Raw genomic sequence first — 19,813 nt, 5'->3', positions numbered from 1 at the left:
TACATAAAGTTTACGTGTGCCATTTAAACTCGTTTTTAGACTGCATCCTGCTTACTCTATGTGAATTTAAAGAATTTACAGAAAAAAAGTAAAGATATTAACGTGATTTAAACCTTTTTCCCACTTGGGTAGAAACTTTGGTGAAGAGGTTAACCAAAATTACTTGCAGCCAAAAAATATATATTTTCTAAATCAATTTAAAATCTAATTTTATCTGTTCAACAATAGATTAAGCATATAATGGAAATAAACAAAGCAGTTAGAGATTTTGTAAGAATGTGTTCATAAATTATTTCATCTGCAAAAACAAAAAAAGCATGATGAACATTTACCGTGTTAAAAGAGGGGCACGTTTATGGGGGAGGAAGGGATTTTTGTCACTTTATAGGTCAAATTTCAGTTAAACTAATTAATTTTAAAAAAATAAATTGGTGATTCCGAGTAGTCATTAAATGGATGTGTTTTTATTTAATATAAAACCAAAGAGAGGGTAAAAAGTTAGAAAAAACTCACATTTTAAGGCTTTTTATTTTGAATCCTATTAATATGTCCATGTTGTCTTCACTTGAGCTGCTGTTCATTCACGCGTCGGCTGTTTATTCTGCAGGCTGAGGCTCAAATGTTCTGCACCTGAAACGCAAAGGTTCGTCCTGGTCGCGTCCCTCAGGTGAGTCGAATCTGCTCTCAACTCTTTCACCTCTGAGTCAGAGAACCAATCAGTGCCGGGCTGTGAAGTTTAGTGTAAAAACAAAACAAAACGGCGGTTAGCGAACGGGTCACAAGGTACAGTCACAGGAAAAGGAGAGAGAATTTCAACAGGACAAAACGGTTAGAAGAACCTTAACGGCGGAGAAACAAAAAACCGTTTATCCTGCTGACATGGGTGGCTATGCTAGCTAGCTTAGCATTCGCTACAGGGTATGCTAGCTGTCACTTTTTGCACCGAAATAAATGAAAGAATCATTCTTAATAAATATTTCCTATTGGAAAATTGAAAATAAATAATAATTTTAGCATCTAGAATAAATAATATTGTGGGGGAAAAAAATGTCTTATTTGTTCAGGATTTTTTAAAGTGGAATTGTAAGAAAAGGTACCAGCAGCAGAGAATTCAAATAAGGTGGTTCTGGAGGCTGAAAAGGTGAGTCTATCCAAAATATCGATCTCATCAATATCTATTTGGCATCAGTATCAGATGGATGTTGGCATACCAGTTTAAGATTCAATCTTTAAACTTTATTTTGTTTTTGTGTTGTAGAGAAACTATTGGTTCTTTGAAAACAGATAAAAACATTATTTTCTGTAACTTTCTTGTTTATTTCTTTTTTGAAGAAGATTTTCTCAACTCTGCTTCAAAAAAAGATTTTGTTTTTATTTGCTCTCAAATTATGATTTTTTTTTGGCACTTTGTTTATGCAGAAAAAAATTGCATACAAATAATAGTATAATAATAATGTATCGGTTTTCATTCTCCGTGTCACACTGGTCGATCCCGACAGCAGCCATTTTGTTCATATATCTTTCTCCTGCACGTTGGTCAAGAGTGCTCGCATATTTTGTTTTTGTTGTTCTGGAAGCCATAGTTCTGCTATGCTTGCCTACTAAGATGGCGCGGATCACTTCCGGTTCAGACTTAGTATCAGATCAGTAACAAAATATCCCAGAAAAAAAGAATTCTTGCAGTTGTGGAGAAACTGTTCATTTAAATCGGGTCAAAACATTATTTTTTTTTTTTAGCTTTGTTGTTTATTTCTTTTGAGTTTAATTTAGGGCTGAAACGATTTATCTGACTTAATGATTAATTGAGCATTGACATAACACAACTAATTTAGTAATCGATTAGTCGTTAACTGGAACACACAGACTCAAAAAAGTCTATTTGCTGAAAAAACAACACAATCAGAGTTGTGATTAACCCAAAGCTGTACAGAAATATAAACATTTTACATTTAATATTAAAAAAACTTCTTGGTCTTTAGATATATTCTACCCAGGTTTAACTTCACCTGGTCCAAATCATAACACTACTTACTGTCCAATTATTGATCAGTTAATCCAGTAAGTAATCAGTAGATCAGCCCTGCACTGTTAAGTCAAGCTTTTCACATGCTGGTGTTAGTATTTATGAGCTGCAGACGCAAATTGATTACTTGCTGCAAATCATCAAGTATTTACATACTGAAATAATTGTTTATTTGCATTTTCTTAATCATTTTCTAATATTTAAAATAAGTTTAAATGGTTACATCAAAAATCTTCATTAAGTGCCAATATTTATGATTAATCGATTAATTGTCAGAATAATTGATTACTAAAATAATGGTTAGTTGCAGCTCTAATTAAATTGTTTTAAACATCAAATTTTCTGCTTTTTTTACTGCATTAATTGTGTTTATTAGTAGTGCATTTCTTTCCTGTGAAGAACAAAACAACCCTTTTGCTTTTTACAAATTTTTTAGGCTCATTGTTGCTTATTTTTGGTGAATTATTAGCACTGCAGCTGAACAATATGCAGGATTTAAAGAGAGAAAATCCTTCTTTCTCCAGCAAACCTTGCACCAAATCCCCAAAACATTTGCAGCTCTTAATTTAAACAGCAGATTAAAATCAGCATCAATGAATGATGCAGAGCCTGCACTTTATCTAAGTCGCTCCATTTGCGCTGCAGATGTTTGCAGGAGAGAAAAGGAGCAAACAGTGAACCCTTGGAGCGGTTGGGGCGATGCAGTCTGCAGCAGAGGGTTTTCTTTTCTTTTTCTTTTTTTTTTGTCGCTGCTGCTGCAGTCTGAAGCTCGGAGATCTGCTGAGTCATGCCAGGGCTCAGTCTTCAGGTCACAGCTGCAGAACCGCTGCTGAAAACTTCAGCTGCTGCTGATTTAATTATTGATCGGAGGAGGCGCAGCCGCCTTCCGGCAGCTGCACACAGCTACGGCTGAGCTGGAGCAAATAATGCATGAAGTTAAAATCTCCGGAGCAAAACATGACGAGATTTAGAGCGGGCGTGACAAGCGGTGACAGGAGACTGGCTGAAACACATCGCTCTGGTTTTATTGGGCCTGTTATCCCCTCTGTGATTCCAACTGAAGGAAATGGCAAAACAACAGAATCAAATGGGGTCTAATGCAGCACTGCATGCAGGGAAATCAACATTTACTCTACATTTTATGTTAATTATTAGAAATTCTGAAATTACTGGTTCCACTGGCAGATTATTTCACTTACACTGCAAAAACACACAATCAATCTTACTGAGTAATTTTGGTTTTTAATGCAAATATCTTAGTACAGTTGAAGTAAAAAAAAAAAAACAAACTTAAAATGAACCTTTAAGCAAAATATAGGAGCTTGTTTTGTGTTGATCATTCCTTAATATTGATAGAAAATGCTTGTTCCACTGGGAGATTATTTTATGTGTAACAAGACATTTTTATCATGTTATCATCTGCCAGTGGAAATACAACTTTTAAAAATATTAAGGAGTTATTTGCTTTATACAAGCTCCCATATCTTGTGGTTATACCATTAATCTGCTGCTATGCTAACTAGCTTTAGCATTCACAACATGCTATGCTAGCTGCTTTGCCACAGGGAGTTGGCAACTTGTTAGTGAGTTTTGTCTCATTGCAAGTATACTAAGATATTTGCACTACAAAATAGACACAATTGCTCGTTAAGATTTTGCTTTTGCAGTGCACAAAATGTGAAATTTGCATAATAAAGGTGCATTTTCCATGTTTCCTTTGTGTTTTTCCTTAAAATCTGTGTTTATCTTACACTTAGTGTTACATTTGGGTAATTTTAGAACCCAGTAAAGATCCTTTCTTTACGTAAAACCTTCAAACATGCGTATCAAGTTATTCTTTTGAAACTAGAAACGTCTCAGATTGAAAGTAGAATAAAAGTGACGTCTGCATCTCCGCTTCCCTTCTGCCATATTTCAGCCAGCAGTTCGTCTGTTTCCCCTCATCTGTCCACCGCAGTGAGAACAACACACACACGCAGTCCGGAATAAATGCATAGTTTATCATATAACAGTAAATAAAACAGTCTGGTTACATTTAAGGACTGCAGTCTAAATTATAAAGTGAGGCGAACAAACGGTGTCCTCGGAATCAGTGTGACACTGCGTTGTAATATTTATGCTAATTTCTGAGAGGCGATGCTAAACAAAAGCAGCGCTAAAAAACAATAATAAAAAAAGGTTAATCATCCACTTGGTTTAGGCTACATCTCCTCCTGGTACCTGAATGAAAACAGCTTCCTGACGTGCAAAGAAAAAGGAAGAAGGCAACCGTTCTGCTGCAGGAGGGGAAGTCCATCAGGTTGTTTCTTTCTTATATTAGTAAAAAGTTGCAGGGGTTTGTTGTCTTCCTGGGTAGAGTTCAACAGATGCAGAGCGGTTCTCCTCCTGGGCAGATTTAAAGTGTCTCAGTTTCAGCTTTCCGCTCTTAAAAAGGTCTTAAAGCAGGGGTGTCCAAACTTTTTGCAACATGGGCCAGAATCCCGACGTTGAAAATACCCAGGGGGCCATATTGTTTCTCCGACTTGAAACGCAAAATAATTACTTTGCGATTATTTTGTTCTTTTGCAACATTTTAATGAAGCAAAGTAGCAGCATTTTTTGTCTTAATGTAACGTGGACATTTTCCTACACTGCAAAAACACAAAATCTTACCAAGTAATTTTGGTCCAGCAGTTTCTAATGCACATATCTTAGGACACTTGAAATACGACAAAACTAACATACAAGTAACTGTTCAGCAAAAAATATTAACTTGTTTTAATTCAACAATTCCTTAATATTGGTGGAAAATTTCTAGTTCCAATGGCAAGTTATTCCTCTTATTTTGCTAACAATGGACGCTGCACCGTTACCTAGCAACCCCAACCAAGCCCAGCCCGTAACCTAGCAACCGAATTCTAGTTCCATTGACAGACTATTTGATCATTTGGAACTGGTAGTTTTTCATCAAGATTAATGAATTATTGACATGTAATGAATAACTATTCATTTTGGGAAACCCCCCCCCCCAAAAAACAAATAGTTTTCTCTTATTTTAAATGTACTAAGTAATTTGCACTAGAAGCTAGACCAAAATTACTAGATTTTGTTTTTGCAGTGTAACTTTGATGAATTTTTTATTTTGGTTTATTTTGGTCTAGAAAATCTTTTTAGTCTATTTCCAGCAACATAAATGAGAACTTTCTTCAATAGAACAAGTTTATTACTAAAATAAATGTGCACTAGTCTCCCCCTCCCCCAAGTAAAAATTTGTAGCTACTTACTATGAAATTAAATTGAACACTTTCCATTATAACGGAATTAAATTCTCCTAAAAATGATTTTTTTTTATATATTACCACTAAAGCGGCAAATGGGTAGCATTCTTGAACAGTCAGGGGCCACACAGAATTGTTCTAAAGGCCACAAATGGCCCCCGGGCCACATTTTGGACACACCTGAGTTAAAGCATAGGTGGATTACTGAGCAGCAACAATGCGTGTTTTTAAAAAACCTCTGTAAGGATTACAAGACGCTTTGTGGTTCATGCAGGGAATCAATTCTGCTGCAGAGAATGTGAATATTTAGATATTTCAGAAGAAAAAAAGCTGAAAAACGTGATTGTTTTTATTTTTTAAGGGTTTTTTCACTCCAGACAATTTAGATGCTACCTATATGTAAGCATAAGGAGTGGAAATGATGTGGCATTAGAGTCCATTTCTGTCCAACAAAGATTTAAAAAAGCAGCAAGTTTTTAAAACGTTCCACACTGAAAAAAAGAAAACAAGTGATCCAACTTAAAAAATTAAGTTTATCCAAGTAAATATATGAAGTTTAAGTTGTCATGTTAAACAAACGTAAATGAAGTAAGTCTGACAAACTTAATTTGATTACATGTAACAAATTAACTCTTTTTTTTAAGTTGGAGCTCCAGTCTTTTTTTTCAGTCTAGTTAATCCCAGCCATCACGTGTTTTGTGGGACCCATATGGATTTGAGTTTTAACTTCACAATGGGACCCACTTAGCTTGACTAATTAAAGCCTATGTCGGTTTGCATTGTTGGCTTGACAGCTAAGCGCCAATCTTTTTGGGATAAAGGATGAATTCTCACCAGCCCTGTTCAATCCGCTTTGATCCAACTCCGGTCCGCTTTTCTAGAAACTCCGGTTCCAGAAACAGTTACTCAGTTGTGAATGCATAACTGAACCAAAATAATCGAACACTGGTCCATGTACAAACCTCGGTCTCGGTTATGCTGAAGTGAACTCTGGTGTGGTTTGAATGCATATATGAACGCCAAGCGGACTGTAGACCGCTCCAAAAGCAGGATGTGGACTTCTGCGCAGGGCATTCTGGGTAAATACAACCAAAACAAACCTGCTAAGTAGTGCTAGCAGGAAAAATGGCTTGTAGTTTGTTTGTTTTTTTACAAAAGAGAAATCCTACAACCGCTAAAATCTGACAGTTTTGTTTAAATTTTTTGCGGAGAAGGAAGTCGGTTTCAGTGTCGTCTTCAGATGTTTTCGTGTCGGTTATTGGTGCAGCGCCCCCAGAGGCGAGGAGGGGTAACAGTGCAGTGTGAAAGAGAACCGCACCAGCTAAAAATATAACAAATGTTGCAAATTTGGTTCCCTATCGGGTGGGAAAAACACATCTAAGATGCAGACCGCTCCAAAAAGCAGGAAGCGGACTACAACGCAGGGCATTCTGGGTAAATCCAACCAAGTCTAAAATTTCATGCTACTCTTATTTTTGTTTACATTTTTGCGGAAACGGAAGTTGCACTCAGTGTCTTCTTCAGAGGTTTTTGTGTCGTTTCCTTCAGTGGATCTTGGTACAGCGCCCCCACAGGCGAGGAAGGGAACAGGTCTCTCAATTAGTTTGGATGATTTGACTCAGTGTTTAAACTTTGGTTACCTATAAGGTGGGAAAACACATATGAGATGGAAACTGCTCCAAAAAGCAGGAAGCGGACTACAATGCAGGGCATTCTGGGTAAATACAATCAAACCAAACGTATTGATCTCGTGCCAGTGGGAGAAAGAGCTTGTGTTTTTTTTAAACCAAAAACAAAAGAGAAATTCAAAAATCTGACGCTACTCCGTTTTTGTCTATATTTTTGTGAAGAAGGAAAGTAGGCTCAATGTCTTCTTCATGTCGTTTCCTCCAACGCCCCCACAGGCGAGGAGAGGAACTGTTTTTAATTAGTTTGGATTGTTTGACACAGTGACCTCAGCAGCGGAAAATGTCGTATTTTTGTTCCCTAATCAAACCGAATCAGGCGTTTTCTGAAGGATCTCTATTGGGAATCACGTCCTGCATCCGGAGGGACTTCTGGGGTCTTTTGGACACCTCGGTGCCCAGAGGCTCGGACAAACTGAATCCGGCCCTGGCTTAAAGGTTGACCGAAGGGCAGCATCTGGACTCCTAAAAATCCAAAAACGACATTTCTGTGTCTGTTTGACCGGCAGAGTGAGACCCAGAGGGTTCGGGGATAAAAATAGAAAAGCTCCTCCATCCATGCAGAATCCTCTCCATCACCCCGCAGCCGCCTGTCAGGTGTGTGCGTTCACCTGTCTACCGCGTCCCGCGCAGTCATCCGAAACTCGGCACGCACTCGGTGCGGTTCGGCGCCTCGGTGCTGTTCCCGGGCGGAGAGTTGGATTTCCAGAAGAACGCGTAGTAGATGGCCAGGATGAAGGCGGCCACGGACACGCTGAAGAAGTAAGCGATGGCCATGGCCACTTTCACCCAGATCTTGGCCGACATGTTGGCGTGCTTGGCCCGCAGCTCTCCGGGGTAACTCGGCCTCCGCTTCGTGTCTCCGTTCGGCGTCTCGGAGGACACCCCGACCTGCCTGCCGACCGCTTTCATCTCGGAACCAGCGCTGGAATCTGCTCCTCAGATGGATGTGGTCTGTTCATTTGAGTCGGGACGGGTCTTCCTCAGGCTCTGGTGCCGGTCGCAGGGCAAGCAGGTTCGGGTTCGGTCCGCGGGATGCTGCAGCTCCGTGACCCCGCAGAGTCCTCTGTGCGCACCGGGCAAACTGAACTCACTGATGCTTTCCAGGCATGAGCTGCATGGGACCGCTGTGAAGCTGCGGAGAGCCGCACAAAGAGCTTCCGGTGCGCGCTTTCAAAATACATGCGCGCAACTGAAACGTATCGTTTAAACCAAATACTATTATATGGAGCTAAATTGGGGCGAATTAGTTTGTTTATACTAAAAAAAAAGTTTTGATACTGAAAAATTATTTTTAAACAGAAAAAATATGAAGCTGATGAAAACGTTTTAAAACTTAAAAATATATGTGAAACTGAAAATAAAATGTTCAAAACTACTTTTTGAAAAGTAGTTTTAAAAAGTAAATGTTTTTTTCCATTTCAGATCTTTTTTTTCAGCTTTAGGTTTTTTTTTTAAAAAAAAACAAAACTTTATGGCCCAATTTAGAACCATAGGGATTACAGAAATTTAATGCGCAATTTTGGAAAGAAAATGAAAAATGTGACATAAAGAAGCAAAAAAAACAAACTGGGTCTTCCTCTATTTTTGTATTCTTATTGGACTTTTTAACATGCAAAATGTGGTTTTCTAGAATTTTCATTTAGTTGCATATTGTGTTTATTTTTTATAAGCTGCAAATAATTTTATTCACTATTATTGTTTTTAAAAGGGCAGCATTATGTATTTCAGGGACCTGGTACCATATCATAGCACCATCATGTAGTGACAACTGATGGTAACAACTGGCTATGTTACCGTCAGTTGCTATGAAACTGCTGTGACTTGGAAGAAATTTGACTTTGTAATTTAATTCCTTGAAATTGGGCCTCTGTCTCTTTAAGAAGCTCCTGCTCTGACATTCGACCTTCAGGAAATCAACAACATTCCTATCAAGCTTTTATATAAGGAAATATAATTACAAGATTTTTAAGATAAAAAAATTAATTAGAACAGAAATATACAATAATATAAAGCTCATAAAAGTCAATTTCGGTGTAAACTTTCTAAAGTACTTTAAAACAACCATATTTGACACAAAGTATAGAACATGACTGTACAGAAAGCATTAAAAATATGACAAAACATGAAAAATTCAACAGCAAAGAAACTTAGGTTTTTGCTGTACAAGAATAAATTGAACTAAATTTAAAATGCAAAAAAATTAAGTAAATAAATTCATTAATACAAATACATACATCTCCATGTATGAACCACCTAAGACTAAATAAGTGACATATATTTCATTAGTGAATAAATTGGGCCATTTAAAGACTTTATGGCTTTTATTTTGAAATTGAAAAGTTGAACTTTAAGTATCTTTAAACAGAGATTGTTTGACACTTTAATTCTCGTTTTTAATAAGAATTCCTGATCATGTTTAAGATTTTATTTTGAAAAGCACCTGGCATCATTTCCTGCCTCGTTTTTTGCGTTTCTGTTCGACTTGACGCCGTTTGGGTCGAGGAGGAGCTGAAAGGACGCAACATCCAGCGATTGGGTTCCAGTTTGAGAGAAACGTCCCGCAGCAGAGACGAGCCCCTTCAGAATCAGAGAGGTTCTGGTTCTGGTTCTGGTCCGGAAGGAAAAACTCTGCAGTATGGAAAACTGCAGCTAGGATTTTCAATCATGAAACAGACAAATCATCCCCCTGAGCTCCGAAATTTATTAAATAAATTAACAGAAATGTTAAAAAACAAACAAACAAAAAAAATCTTTGATTTTAATGTATAAGCACCGATTTATTTAAGTCAGTAAATCAGAGATTTGCTATTTTGGAGCAGCAATGATCCTAATAAGAGAAGCAACTGTTGTACCTCATTAATCATAAAACTTATAAAACGGTTTCTAAACAAATTTTTAATTCTACGGAAGACAAAAATTGAGTCACAAGTTGAAAACATTTAGAACAAAAGCAGCTTTTCCAGCTAATTCAACGCCAAAGTCGATTATTCTGATGATTAATTGGATGATTAATCAGATTAATAATTTAACAACTTCAGCTTTTCAGTACAATATTAGAAACACATTAAAAATGCTAATAAGATGACTTAATTCATTTTAAATAAATCAAACATTTTAACAGAATTCCTTATTTAATTTGAAATGCGCAGCTTAAATATGTTTCTAACATCAACATATGAAAAACTGATCTGGTGATTAAGTTTTTATATTAACCAATATTAATCGGCTAGCAAAATGTGCAAATAAGATGTTTTTTAAATTAATTTTCTTTTTTACAGAATTGTAACTTTTTAGAGACATCCTGTAGTCTGGTGAAACTAAACTGTTTGGTCATAGGGATGCAAATGGTCGATTGATGAGTTAATCTAAAGTTGATTGATCATATCGATCGACTTACGATTAATCAACAAGCAGCAATTTTCTCAGAAACTTGAGTGTTCTCTTGCATCAAGATTTCAGATTCTCTCTATAACATAAAGGGCTAAACTTTTCATAATATGTTGAATTAAAACAAATAATAATTACATTTAACATTATTTTAAAATACTGGCTGAATAAACAAACAATTGTGGTTTTCTGAAATTATGAGACTTAGACATATTTATAAGAAACTTTTAAGTTGATGAATATAAAAATAAGTTAAACTTTTAATTCCTCATAAACACCGACATATTCACACAGAATTACAGTCTTTAATTTCTCTTGAAGGGAGAAACTTGGCTTCCAGAAGTGCATTAGCTCAAAAAAGCTCTAAAAAATATCAGCCTTGTTTATTTTCTGATTTATTCCCTCCGCTTTTCTGTCGTCATATCTCTTTACCTTCGCAGCACATTGGTAATTTCTGAATGAGAAGTCGACGCCGCTGTTAAAATGAAACTTAATCAGCTTGTCGAGTCTTTATATTTCAAAACGAGACGCATAAAGTAAAACTTTCATCCCAACCCGGATTCTGTTTCAACTGTTTTTCTTTCCAGTTCTGTTCTGGCCCCGCCGCCATCTTTAATCTTGTATCAACGGATCGCTTCAAGATGACGAGCGGCGCCCTCTGCTGGATGGCGGCCAAACTGCAACACTAAGATAAGGTAAACCTCAGTATCCAAACTTTCCACCCTGAGGGCCGAAGCTGGCAAACAAAAACTACTGATGGGCCACAAAATTCATTTAAAAATGAAAAACAAAAACAAAACAGAAACTGTCTATCAAAATTTTAATTAAATATATAAGTTCATTAAAGATCCAAAACTAATTTGAATCTAATAAACCAGTTACTAATTCACTGTTCACAACCTTAGTCATAATAACCATCCTTACATTTGGAGGAAAAACAGGGAAGTTCGAACCATCATAACTTTGAAGTACGGTGGCAGCAGCATCATGCTGTGGGACCGTTTTTGCTGCAAGAGGAATTGGTGGACTTCAGAAAGTAGATGGCATTATGTGGAAATAACATTATGTGGAAATACTGACATCTATAGAGATCAGGAGAAAGTTAAAGCTTCCTGGAGGTTTTTGACAAGGCTTGTTTTCCAGACACCAAAAAACAAGCAAATGAAGAATGGCTCTAAAATTTCTCCAGGGCAGAAAAAGAATGTTCTGGCTGTCACAAGGTACTCATCTCAGTCCTATGGAGAAGTTGTAGCAACCTACCCGCTGTGTGGATGATGGAGCGTCCAGCTTTTTCTTCCACCACCAGAAGAATCGTAGTTTGTTGTGAACGTACTACAAAGAAAAACATGTTTTATCACAAAACTAAAGCAATCGACTCTAAATGCTGGATTTAACAGAAACAGATGCAGGACATTAAAAAAAAAAAGAAAAACTGCGGTGTCTTTGAACCCAAATTCATGATTTTTATTCATCAGATCCCGGACACAAAGACTTTAAAGCAATCAGTTTGTCGTTTTGTCCTCAAACGCCACACAGCCGCTTGGATAAAACACCATTTACAGACAAGGAAAAACTCAAACAAACCAAATAAAAACCCTCTTGGTCTGCTGAGGTATGAGGGGAGAGACAAAACACACATACTGCATCCGAACAATACATCATTTTAAGATAACCTTAAAGTATAAAAACAAACTTTTAGCATCAGAGGCAGTGTTGTTCTTTGCGTCGCTGTGGCAACAAACTCAGACATAATTCATGGATGAAGAGAAAAGAGGAGCTGGTTTAAAGCAAAACACACGATTGTTCAAAAATTAAAAACATGATTTGATATGATGCAACATTTAATTAAAAAAACAAACAAACTTGTGTTTGTTACATGATGTAGTAAAAACAGACTTTATGATTTAAATCCAAGCAACATAAAAATCAGCATTTCAGACTCGGGCCCTGTTTACACAACAACAGTTTTTGGTGAAAATGGAAGTTTTGATGTGTTTGTACTGCACATTTACACAAAACCACCGAATGTTTCCTCTGACAACGGCACAGGTTGAGAACGGGTTCCAGAGTGCAATGGTTCTAAAATGTTCCGGTGTCAGTTGTCTTGTAAACAGAATAAATGGATCTTTTCTTTCAGGGAATCCCTAGCTCATGCATAGTCTGACGCAAAACATAGCTGCTTTCTACAATCCACAGAAGAAGAAACTACTGACAATGCTGGTGTTACTACAATTCGTGTTTCCCCATCAGATACGGTTCTTCCAGCGTCTCTCCGCACCGCCAAGGGGGCAAAATACACGAGTGCTTGTTCAGCGATCATAACAAGCACTCGCTTGTTCAGCGCTCTAATCTAGAGAACTACGGACACCGTGAAAGCTCAAACAACATGTTTCAGCAAAGTTATCCCACTTGTTTCCAACTGCGTCCTGATCAGACACACAGTGAGTGTTTTCCCCCCCAATATCTGGGGGAGCGGTACCTGATGGGGAAACGTGAATCGACGTGCTTTCAAGTAGAATTTTCTTTTTTAAACACATGCAGTAGTTTCAATAAACCTAGCACCAACTAGTGGCGTGGCGAGAGCATTACACCTTTACGATGGGTACCGTTGCTGTGTAAACAAAGATTGTAATTAGAACGTCTTCATGTAAATGTGTTTACAGAAACGGAACAAAAATTCAATTTTCGTTGGATCATTGTCGTGTAAACAGGGCCTCAGACGGCATGTTGTCTCCATGAAGTGTTTCTATCAGTTTACTGCGTCGTTTACATTCAAATCCTTCCAATCACTGTATCTGCTCTCATCTTATTTACAACATGGGATTAAAGAGTCAGATCCCCTTTACTCACATCCTCCAGGTGGATTTAAAACCAGCAATTACGCTTTAACCTGAGAGCGAAGCTTTGAATCAACTAGCTTAGCATCGCTAGCGGCTGCAGGTGACTTCATGTTGTCACCAAGCCAGTCTTTTCTGCAAAATTGTGAATTATGTAGCATAATCTGGTAATTTCTAATCTAAAAATCTGAATTTAACTTACTTTGCTGAAAATGAGTTTTGACCCCGACTAGATTATATTTTATGAACAGAAAAGGTGCTAAAAGATGCTGAATGCCCCTTTTTACACAGATTTCAGTTCATCAAATAACTTTGAAGTGAGAAAAAAACAAGAGTAATTAAAAATTGTAGATTTCAAGCCATGACTTCATGTAATAAATGTGAAAAAACAGATTTTTTTGTAGATCTGTTTCAACAAGCCACATCCAGACTTTAGGTTGACATCTGGTTTATCTCTCATTGGAGGAAGAAATCCTTCGTTTTCAGTGAGATTAAAACATTCAGAATACTGAAGAAACAGATGGAGATGTCACCAACGATGCTTCGGTGGATCAGAATGATCCAAAGTCTTAAAACCAGCTGAGAGCGACCGGTTGGTCCATGCTCGTAAAGCTCCGTCACTCCTCTTCCCCGTGATGATGATGATTAAAGTCATATTTAGATGTAAACCTCGGTGCCGCCAATGTTTCGCTCCCTCTCCTGTCCGTCTCAACCTGTTGGTAGAAACATGAAGAAAAGGATTAGATGGAGAGAAAAACTCAAACTGACGTCGACTAAAGCAGCGAGACTCCAGTTAATCAGAGCAGTAAGGCAGAAACGATTAATCATGATTAATTATCATATTAAACAATCACAGTTAATCAGATTCATTGATTAAGAAATCAGATTAATTGTGATTAACTGGATTGTGATTAATCAGATTGTGATTAGTTAATGGATTCATTGTGATTAATTGTTACAATTGGATTAATCATGATTAATACTATTAGTAAATGGTAATTCATTGGTGATTAATTGGATTGGTAATTTGTTGGAAGAACAACAAATTTAGGGCAGTAATTAAGCCAAAACTGTACAAAAAATACATACATTTTGCAATTAAGATAAAAAATAATGTTGTACCCAGAACTCCTCAGAGGCAGTTTTAGCTTCTCTTGGTTCAAATTCTGAATAAAAAATGTATTAAGCAGCTTCTGCTGTCAAATTAATAATCAGATAATCAAAACAAACAGATAAGCCTTACATTGTATTGATACGTCAAGCAGAGAGAACTGAGCTTTTGCTATTAATGACCAAGTGTTCACTAAAGGAATCGTGTTTTTAAGCAACATTTGTGTTACTTAAAAATTAATTGCATTATTGGTTCACTTTCATCTTTAAATGTATTTCTAATATTGTATAGAAAAAGCTTAAGGGTTTAATAAAAAATCAGTTTATTTGCCAAGTTTATTTGTCAAAATAATTGATTAATGGTCAGAAGAATCGATTAATTGTCAATCAATTAGTCGTTAGAATGATTGTTTTTTTAACGGTCCTGGATATAAAGAAACCAGAGCACACACAGAGATCGTCATCCAGCTGTAAAACAACAACACATCCTGATCCTGTCGTCACAAACACCGGTCTGATTTTAGCTTCAGAGTGTCAGACGTTTTTTAAAACAACTTTTCAGATGCAAATCAGAGAGAACGTCTCATAAATAAAGCCAACTCAATCTGCCGAGATGAATGAATGAACGACAGGAAGGCGGCCTTAAAGGAATACGGTTTCAATCATTTTCTTTACTGCTTCAAATACCACGTTACTGAATCTTCAGCTAAATCCAAACTTTCTGTCACAAGAGCCAAAAATGTCAAATCAAAATGAGTCAGGAGCCAAAAAAATAAGGAAAAAACAAGAAACAAAATACTGACTTTCTCTTACCCAGTGAACAATAAACTAGTTGCAATCATTGAATTAAATAGTGGGACAGGAATTATTTGATAATTTTTAGAAAAAAGCTTACAGTTATCAGGATCTGATGTGACAAACTGAGTCTGTGTGATCGGTTGTTTGCATGATTGTTTTAAAGTCCTGCTGTTCATAATAATTTGATGCTGATATGTTAAAAACTCAAGTATTTCAATTAAGGATTAAATATTTTCTGTAAAACTTATATAAAAGTTTAACTTTTAACTTCAAAGTTCTGCTTTACTTTTCATTTTGGAGTTCTCATAAAATTAATACTTTGTGCTCCTAGTATTACACCTTAATGCTGGTGTAATTTAGTACTTTATTCTCGTAATATTATGATGTAATAAGCAATAATAAAACTTATCCTGGTCCTAATACTTTATTGTAGAGCTGACCTGAATTTAAAGTCCAAATAGACAGAAGCTTAAAAATCTCTTCTCAAACAAGATGGCCGTCATGCACTCCAACATATGGAAACCCAAACAGTGAATTGGTGGAAAACATTTTATTTATTTTTTTATTTAATTTTCAGAAACCAAAAATACCAGTTAATAAAACAATTGATTTACGCCCAGCCTTGATAAAACCTATAAATCACTACTTCTTTAAGACTTTTTAGTCCGCTTTTCATTATTTCTGATAAATGTTTATTGTTTCCCTCCACTTTACTTTAGGTGGGAATCACCATAGCAACCAATATCTCCACTGCTGACATTGGATTTGGGGATACATTGAAGCTTTTGCTTTTTATTTTTATTCCTGAAAGTTTTTCCTTGTGTACATTCGCCTGTCGCCGTATTGTTCAGCAAGAAGCCGTGGAAACATGATGAGGTTTAATTCAATCACGCTTGAAACGCCTCCCTGATATCTGCACCATCATCGCTTCTGCAGGCTGCAGCTCATTTCCTCCAAAGACGCCGTTTAAAAGCTTTAATTGTGCCTCTGATTTCCCTGGTTTCCTGATCCCCGCCCCGATCGCAACACACACAGCTGCCGCCGTGCGCCAACATAACACACACATGAGCTCATCTGACTTCTGCTGGTAATCACACACCAGTTACCAGAAGCGTAAATGCAATCAGTGTTCCTCCTCCTTCCAAAGAAAATAAAACAATGGCCATTTCAACCATATTAAAGTTTCACAGTTGCCGTTTGGAAAAATAAATAAATAAAATGGCTCCTGAAATCAACAAGTGTTTAAGTTATTTAAATCTTACAAAATTATTCGGACCCGAGGATTCAATAATATAGTTTTGGTTATTTCAAAAAAATAAATCAAGTTGAAAATAAAACAAAACTAATTTAAATGTGTAACTTTCACATTTCATAGTAATTTATTGATAAATTTAAATTTGCCACAATGTTTAAATACCTAACATAATGTGTCATTGGTTCTAAATTTGAAATAATCAAAAGAAATATCAATTCAATTCTCTAGAATATCTTTAAAAGGGACCTATTATGCAAAATTCACATTTTGGACATTTTTATGCTTCTAAAAACAAACACTCAGCTGTTTTTTGGCAATAAGTTCATGTTCTTTGGTGTCTGGAAAAGGAGCCATTTCAAAAACCTCTGGAACGAAACGTCACTAATGAGCAGGCACTGTGCCGTTACCTAGCAACCCTGGGGGAACTCCGCCTGTTACCTAGCAACCCAACCCAAGTTCCAGTATGTTTGGTGAGCTTGTTTTACTGCTGTACACTGCAAAAACAAAAAAATCTTACCAAGAACTTTTGGTCTAGTTTCTAATGCAAATATCTTAGGACACCTGAAATAAAACAAAACTAACTTAGAAGTAACTTCAGCAAACAGGAGCTTGTTTAGAGTCAATAATTACTTAATATTGATGAAAAAGTTTATTTCACTTATAGCAAGACATTTTTCCTATTTAATAAGTGAAATAATAATAATAACATATGTATATATCAGTATTAAGAAATTATTGACTTAAAACAAGCTCCTATTTCTTGCTGAAAAGTTTCTTGTGAGTTGTGTCTTATTTAAAGTGTACCAAGACACTTGCACTATAAAGTAGATTAAAATACTTGGTAAGATTTTGTGTTTTTGCAGCGTATGGCTGCTGGAAAAGACATCGTAGAAACCACTTGCTGCATTCTAGTTTGTTGTGAAGGGGGCTCCACCTTTGCTTTTCAAAGATGTAAAGTTGTGTAGTGGTGCATCTGTTTGCAGTTATTTTCATGTGAGCGTAAACGTTGAGTTGGGGGCGGGGCCAGCAGCAGCTGATTTGGATTTAAAGTGACAGAGGCCTTAAAACAGCTCAATCTCAATGAGCAGACTAAAATCTGATCATCTAAGAATGATTTTATGGGAGAAAATGTAACGAATATGTTTTGTATAGACCAGCTTATATATGTACATTTCCAATTTTTTCAAAACATTTGTGGGTGCGGCTTACAGTACGGTACTATTTTTGTTATTTGACAACTTCTCGCTACAGAGCAAACATTCAGATAATCCTTCCGCATCAGCAATGAACACAAATAATTCGGTCCAAGAATTGTAGAATCTCTCCTCGGCTGTTTTCCTCTTTTCTCCTGTGCTATCCACGGCCCACCACACACTGTCAGTATGTTTACAACCTGCCGCCCAGCTGAAAGAAACGTGTCACAGGCTATGACGCAAATCTTTGTTGATAGAAATGTTGAAATTTAATATTTATTCTACACATTTTTATAGCATTGGAAAGCGTTAAAAATGATTATGTCACGTTTGTCCTCCTACAGAAACCATATTAAAACAAAAAATATATTTCCCACCCCCATCTTTTTCCATTTTCAAACATTTTTGAAAAAGCTCCAGGGAGCCACTAGGGCAGCGCTAAAAAGCCGCGAGTTGCCCACCCCTGGTATAGACCATAAACCTATCTTTATCTGTTAAAGGAAGCATAATGGGTCACCTTTAATCATTACATTTCCTCATTTATAAAGTTTTGCACTGCGTTGCGTCATGATGGGACCAGCCGGTACTTCAGGGTCGGAAAGTGGGACTGACACTGATCTAGTCTAGATGACTGCTTTGGTCTGGAGATTCCTCCACAGCAATCAACTCCTTTTTTGGACAACCTGCCGCCTGAGCTGACAGGAGCTATTTTAGACCCGACAGAGAAAAACAGAAACAGCAGCTAAAGACAACGACACTTAATCTAAAGCTGTTTCATATAAAGTAAATCTGTCTGTTTGTAAAATATAACTATATCTATTCTGTATTTCAACTCAGCGTAAAGAAATGATACTTTTTCCTGAACATGTAAATGGTCAAAAAAATCCCCCAGAATTATTCTTGCAGTTGAGTAAATTCACAGAAATGTTTGATTTAGTTGATGAAAGCTAACCTAAAACAGTGATTACAAATTAACGAGGGAAACGTCCACTTTACTTTCAGGCTGTTTTCACACCTGATATTCTGGTAGACTCGGTTTTATTTGGGAACAAAGTTGCAACATTTGTTCCATTTTCAGTTGTTGTGGTTCTATTTCTCTGTATACCGAGTCAAACCAACCCAACCCTTAGAGCAACCTGTTCCCCTCCCCGCCTGTGGGGGCGCTGCACCAAGAATCACTGATGGAAACAACACAAAATCCTCTGAAGACACTGAGCGCAACTTCCTTCTCCAGAAAAATATAAATAAAAATGGAGTTTAGGATTTCGTCTTTGTTTTTGGCTAAAAACCGATATATTGCTAGACTCAGTGTATCGGCACCAACATCGGTATCAAACAATATTATAGATTTTTTAACGTATTGGTATTGGCCTGATGAATAAAACTGGGGCGGTACTAACAACAATATTTATTTCCATCTTGTTACATTAATATCAGACATTGATATCGGCTCAGATTTTTGATTCTTATTTTAGCATCTTTAGCATTTGCTCTCAGGGTGGAACTTGGAAAGGATGTAATGTGTATAATTCTACTCATTTTTAAATACATGTAAACGTAGAGAAAATCCATTTTTAACTTTACTTTCTAGTTACTTGAATTTTTCCTTATATTTATCAAAAAACAGTACAAAAGGCTCATTTGGTTTCCGATTCGTGTCCTTTTACAGTTTTCCTTTTTATGCTGTAAATATGTAAAATTGAACTTTTCCATTAGCTTAAGCGATGACACAGAGGACAGGAGCTAAACGGCTGTAAACAGAGGGATAATGACTGCAGCCTGTGGTTTATTCACTTAGCTCCACTTTCAAACCGCAGCACTGAGACGACGGAGAGCTGCTGAGGAAATGTGAGCGCTTTATTGATTCCAACAGGATGAGTGATTCCCCTTCCCACTGGAGCCGCTCTGCAAATGGACCAGCTAACGATTTATGGGAGGAATCGGGATTCAAGTAGCTCTCACACAAACACGAGACAATAACGGGGAAATTATCAATAAAGACGTTCATTTCTGAATGATTCCAAATGAGAAGTAAATGTAGGGCAGTGGCTTAAATAAACATTTAAGCGAAAAGAAAAATACAAAAAGCACCCAATAGATTTGATTCAAAACATACAGGCTTAAAAGTTAGAGTTGGCGTTATTGATTCAAACCATCGTTTAAACCTGAGTATCCTTATAAAATAGAATATATGTTTTATTGATCCCCAAGGGAAAATTGCTTATTAGTTGACAAGCTCTCCATTCAACATGTTAAATATTAATA

General features: G+C 36.7%; 1 protein-coding gene and 1 long non-coding RNA gene across 3 annotated transcripts in view; one reads left to right on the top strand and one right to left on the bottom strand.

Moving 5' to 3' along the window:
- The first annotated feature begins 527 nt into the window (after nucleotides 1–527).
- LOC114133546 (uncharacterized) lies at nucleotides 528–19,563 on the top strand. Its single transcript, XR_003593201.1, has 3 exons — nucleotides 528–667; nucleotides 10,943–11,050; nucleotides 19,347–19,563. It is a non-coding gene; the product is annotated as an uncharacterized LOC114133546 (long non-coding RNA).
- The window catches only part of ccdc9 (coiled-coil domain containing 9), a 20,792-nt gene continuing 12,774 nt past the window's right edge, over nucleotides 11,796–19,813 (bottom strand). For both annotated transcript variants that reach the window (XM_027999462.1, XM_027999463.1), the window contains exon 14: nucleotides 11,796–13,905. In XM_027999462.1, coding sequence (XP_027855263.1) covers nucleotides 13,901–13,905 — 5 coding nt within the window. In that variant the 3' untranslated portion in view covers nucleotides 11,796–13,900. The remainder of the gene's footprint in view (nucleotides 13,906–19,813) is intronic.

The sequence above is a fragment of the Xiphophorus couchianus genome, chromosome 18, assembly GCF_001444195.1.
Source record: "Xiphophorus couchianus chromosome 18, X_couchianus-1.0, whole genome shotgun sequence".
Taxonomy (NCBI): domain Eukaryota; kingdom Metazoa; phylum Chordata; class Actinopteri; order Cyprinodontiformes; family Poeciliidae; genus Xiphophorus; species Xiphophorus couchianus.
Note: the sequence above shows the minus strand (reverse complement) of the source record. Positions and strands in the feature narration are given on the sequence as shown.